Source organism: Podarcis vaucheri (genome assembly GCF_965113315.1).
Source record: "Podarcis vaucheri genome assembly, chromosome: 1".
NCBI lineage: Eukaryota > Metazoa > Chordata > Lepidosauria > Squamata > Lacertidae > Podarcis > Podarcis vaucheri.
Window position 1 is genome coordinate 85,651,034 of NC_138759.1, and position 5,004 is coordinate 85,656,037.

The 5,004-nt window shown below is 38.4% G+C and overlaps 1 protein-coding gene across 1 annotated transcript; it reads left to right on the forward strand.

Moving 5' to 3' along the window:
• Positions 1-487: 487 nt before the first annotated feature.
• LOC309526238 (olfactory receptor 10T2-like) lies at positions 488-1,441 on the forward strand (the record flags this gene model as incomplete). The annotated part of the gene is made up of 1 exon (XM_082212151.1): positions 488-1,441. The coding sequence occupies one exon, from the start codon at positions 488-490 to the stop codon at positions 1,439-1,441; it is 954 nt and encodes a 317-aa protein (XP_082068277.1).
• Positions 1,442-5,004: the final 3,563 nt, after the last annotated feature.

Sequence of the window (5,004 nt, forward strand, 5' to 3'; positions counted from 1 at the left end):
TCCTCTTCACACTTGAATGTGAAACTACATAGTTTGCTATTGTTAAAGCAATGCACAGGCCAAAACATGCCTGTCCTTCAAAATTTCCACTTCTTTGAAGTTTCCCATGCAAAAGTTGCATATTGAGGGAAGGTGCTCATAAATAGTCATATATACATGAAGCACAGCATATATAGATTAATTATATTAAGCAACATTGCATACAAATATGTTAATATCAGAAAAAATGAATGCTAAACTGCTTATGATTTTCCAAAAGGTCTTTAAAAAAAATACTTGAACTGGCAAGGAATTATGGCATGGTGAAAATTCAAAAAATGAGAAACTGATATAGATAGATTTCTCCAGCCATACATTTGCAGTAATTCCAATGTATTTCAAAACCTCAAGGCAGGGTTAATGCCAAGGGTTAGATCAGAAAGATTTTTTAAAACTAGTAAGACTTCACTTCCTTTTTCCTTACAGGTCAGATAACATTTTTGGTAACATGAATAAGGGAAACGACAGCTCAGTGACTGAATTTCTCTTGCTAGGGTTTTCTGTCTTTGGAAAGAAACCAACTCTACTTTTCCTAGGTTTCTCTCTTATATATGGCATGATCCTGGTCTTCAACCTCACCATCATGTTTGTCATCCTGTTTGACCGGACTTTACACAGCCCCATGTACTTTCTACTCTTTGCATTCTCTGCATCAGAAACCTGCAGCACATTTGCCACCATCCCCAAGTTGCTGGTGACCCTGGTGACAGGCAGTCAATCCATTTCCTTTGTTGGGTGTGCCATGCAGCAATTTTGTTTCTTTGGCTTCTCTGCAAGCAACTGTTTCCTGCTTGTTTCTATGGCTTACGATCGGTATGTGGCAATATGCTGCCCACTTCAGTACCATATACTGATGAACAAATGGGTTTGTACCCAAATGGTAGCAGCTTCATTTGTAACTGGGTGTATCATAGCACTGAGTATTAATACTCTCATTTTCAGGTTACCCTTCTGTGGGCCAAATGGAATCAGGCATTTCTTTTGTGATCTCCTACCTGTGCTGAGGCTGGCTTGCATTGATGAATCGGTCTTGCACCTGACTAATATTGCAATCATTATTTTGTGTGCCATTGTTTTGCTGGGCACAGTCATGGTGATGTTTGTCTCATACCTTTACATCATTTCTGCCATCCTAAGGATCCCTTCCAGCTTAGGAAGGCAGAAAGCCTTCTCCACATGTGCCTCCCACCTCACAGTGGTGATAACACACTTTGGGTGTGCATCCTTTGTGTATTTGAGACCCAAGTCTTCCTCATCGCTAGATCAGGATACATTGATATCAGTGACTTATGTCTTTCTAACCCCTCTACTGAACCCTGTGATTTATACCTTAAGAAACAGGGAGGTTAGAATAGCCATAAAGAAGTTAGTTCTGCACTCATTCCATTCTCAGAAACTGTGAAGAGAAGGTATTTTGACCTTTTGCCAATGCAAACATGCAACTCCTGATTGAGAATGCAGTAGTTTAAGCTGTGGCTGTTCTTTGACATGAGAAATAAACTTCGATACGTTTTAGGTTGGGACCATGGTGTAGGAGATAAGGGTACCCCCCCTCTCCCATACTCTCTGGTTCCAATCCTGATCATGTCCACCAATGATTGCCATTTTCAGTTTTCAAAAATACAAGGAATGTCAATCCAAATATTGAACATTATGGGTAGTTTGGCCTTAGTTTTAAATAACAACATACCGTTCTCTAATACAGTTTGCCAGTCCTCTGTTTCAGTATTTGTACCTGAATAAATATTTACTCAAAACATCTATATGTAGTAATTTGTACTCTAAGGGCTGATATCTGTTAGATCAGGAAAAGTCAATGTCTTGCAGATATTTGTTAGATCTGTTAGATCAGGAAAAGTCAATGTCTTCAGATATTTGGTGGACTAGAACTTGCATCAGGTAGAACTGGCTGGCCTGCCATGACCTTGGCTCCCATGGGAACTTCATTCTCAGACTGATTCAGGAAGATCCCCTCCCTTTCTCTGATATCTGGAAGCAAAGTGGTGGAGCCCTCTCCGAAGTCTGTTCTTCATCTATCCCAAATCCCAACTTCTGAATGCTCTGTCCCCTCCTGTGACAGACCCACCATGTCCCAGTTGGCACCATAGGGTCCATAACAATCAGTCAGTATTATTTCAACTATGGAGGCAGAGCATGGCCATCAAGGCTAGTCGCCACATATAGCCTTCTTCTCCATGAATTTGTTGAATCATCCTTTGAAGCTGTCCAGGTAGGGTGCAAGAAGCCTTTAGAGCTCTCCTTCTCAGGTAGGGAGGGGAAACCTAAGACCTTAACCATTCATCCTTTACCCATCTACCTTCTCCCACCCTAGTCTCTTACAATCATTCATCCAGCCAGTCCTTGGACATACTTACTCAACCCATTTTTCACTGTACATGTTAGAACCTTCCTTGTACTCTGTTTAGAGGGGCTTTTCATTTCTACATTCAAACATTCGGTATTAGCAGACTCAGTGAAACCCCAAAGTTTCATGGCCTGACCACAAAACTGGGAGGATGAGTTAAAGAGGAATCTAAAGTGTTTGTTTAAAGATAAGTACACACTGGTATGGAATGGTATTAAAAGAGACTTAGAAGTGTGGGGAAGGATGTAACTATCTCTATGGGGTAGAATATCAGCAATTAAAATGAATGTACTACCCAAAATGTTATTTTTATTTCAGTAAATCCCAATTATAAAAGGTGTTTGTAACTTTAAAGAGTGGCAAAAAGCAATAACGAAATTTATTGGGCCAAGGGGAAAAACCTAAATTGAAATTAAAATTACTTACAGATGTTAAAGAGAGAGGAGGCTTTTCCCTACCAGATTTAAAATTGTATTATGAAGCTTCTTGCCTATGCTGGTTAAGGGACTGCATATTGTTAGAAAATACATATCAACTAGATTGAAAGGGTTTGATAGTAGATTTGGATGGCACACATATTTATGGTATGAGAAGGTAAAAGTTCATAAAGGTTTTCTGAACCACAAAATTTGAAATTCAATCTATGAGGTGTGGAATAGATAGAGTTTATTAGAACGGAAAGCACCTTGGTGACTGTTGCTGCTAAAGGCGACAACTGTGAAAAAGTCAAACATGGAAGAAAAGTGGGCCACCTGTGGAGATTTGGTGATAGAGATGGAGAACTAGTGGAAATTGAAACCTTATGAGGAGATAAAAATTTTAGTAAATGATCGGTTGCATTATTGACAAATAAATGAAGTCTTTAAAGATGATAAAAAGAAAAACTGATTTGAATTTACAAGCTCTAGGTTTGAAATGGATTTATTAAGTAATAAAGTAAAAATATTGTCAAAAATGTATGTTACTTTTGGAATGGCATACGAAAGATGAACAAGTAAAATCAGTAATGATACATTGGGCAAAAGATATTGGTCATAATATACAGTTAAAAGGTTGGGAAAGATTGTGGAAAGATGGAATAAATTTTACTGCTTGCAGCTTGCTTTAAAAAAATGGAATGAAAATGATGTACAGATGGTACCTAACACCAGTGAAATTAGCAAAAATGTATAGAATAAATAATTTATGTTGGAAATGTAAAGAATAAGAGGGTACATTTGTTATATGTGGTGGGTTTGTAAAGAGGTAAAAGCTTTCTGGGAAATGATAAATGATGAACTTTAAAAAAATGTTGAAATATATGTTTATTAAAAAAAACAAACCCAGAATATTTCTTATTAGGTATTGTAGGTAGAGAAATATATAAGCAGGACAAAACATTGTTTTTATATGCAACAACTGCAGCGAGAATGTTATTAGCCCAAAGATGGGAGCAGGGGGATCTATCAACAAAAGAAGAGTGGCAGATGAAATTACTGGACTATGCCAAACTGGCGAAACTGATGGGGAAAATCCGGAACCAGCAGGATCATGCTTTTCTGAAAAATTGGAATAAATTTATGTTATATTTGAAAGACAACTGTAAACAATTAACAACTCTAGCAGGCTTATTGAAAGTTTTGTAAGGTTAATTTTATCACTTATTATGTATTGTAGTTACGGTAAGTAAGTATTACTGTATATAAGGTTATGATTTAACAGAAATAAGAAATAGAGGAAAATCCAGTATGCAGAGATTAGATTTGAAAACCATCATTCGGGGAGGAGAGAAGTCACAGTCTCAGGGAGCCAAATGTTTTATTTTGCAAACAAAAATGTCATGTATGAAAATATTTGTAAAATTAATAAAATTAAATAAATAAACAAAAATCTAAAGTGTACAGGTGCTTCTTTGCTTTCACAGCACTCACTCCATGAAGCTTGGAAATGCAGGAGATGATTGTGGCTTTTATTTGTCCTGTGCATCTGCTCAGAGCAAATTCTTGATCCCAAACTCATTCCAGCTGAGTGAGTCAAGGCAGCCCATTATTCTCTTAGATCCACCTGGAGCAATCCAGTGTTTGTCAAAATGGAGAGGCGGTCAGGTGATGAGGAGAGTGGGAAGGAGATGATGTAGTCAGACAATCCCACCTCCATTGTCTCCCTTTTCCCTCACTACTTATTGCCAACCACATGTTTCATTAGGGCTTAATACCCTGGTTGAACCTGGGCTAGGAGGGGGAAATGTGACAAGGTCACCAACCACACTGAGTTGTATAACCCTGATTACACCTTCTCTGGTGGGGCGGGAAGACACACTGACCTCATGTTCAATTAGAGCTTAAACTGCTATCTTTTTAATTACGGCCTTTATAGAACTCCTGATTAAATTTAGGGCCAAGGTTGGCTTGGGTTCAGATCTATCTCAGCCAGATTGAAGCCTAATCATGATTCTTGAATTTATTTCACAAAATGCATCTACAGTGGTGCCCCGCAAGACGAATGCCTCGCAAGACGGAAAACCCGCTAGACCAAAGGGTTTTCCGTTTTTGAGCTGCTTCGCAAGACGATTTTCCCTATGGGCTTGCTTTGCAAGTCGAAAACGTCTTGCGAGTGTTCCA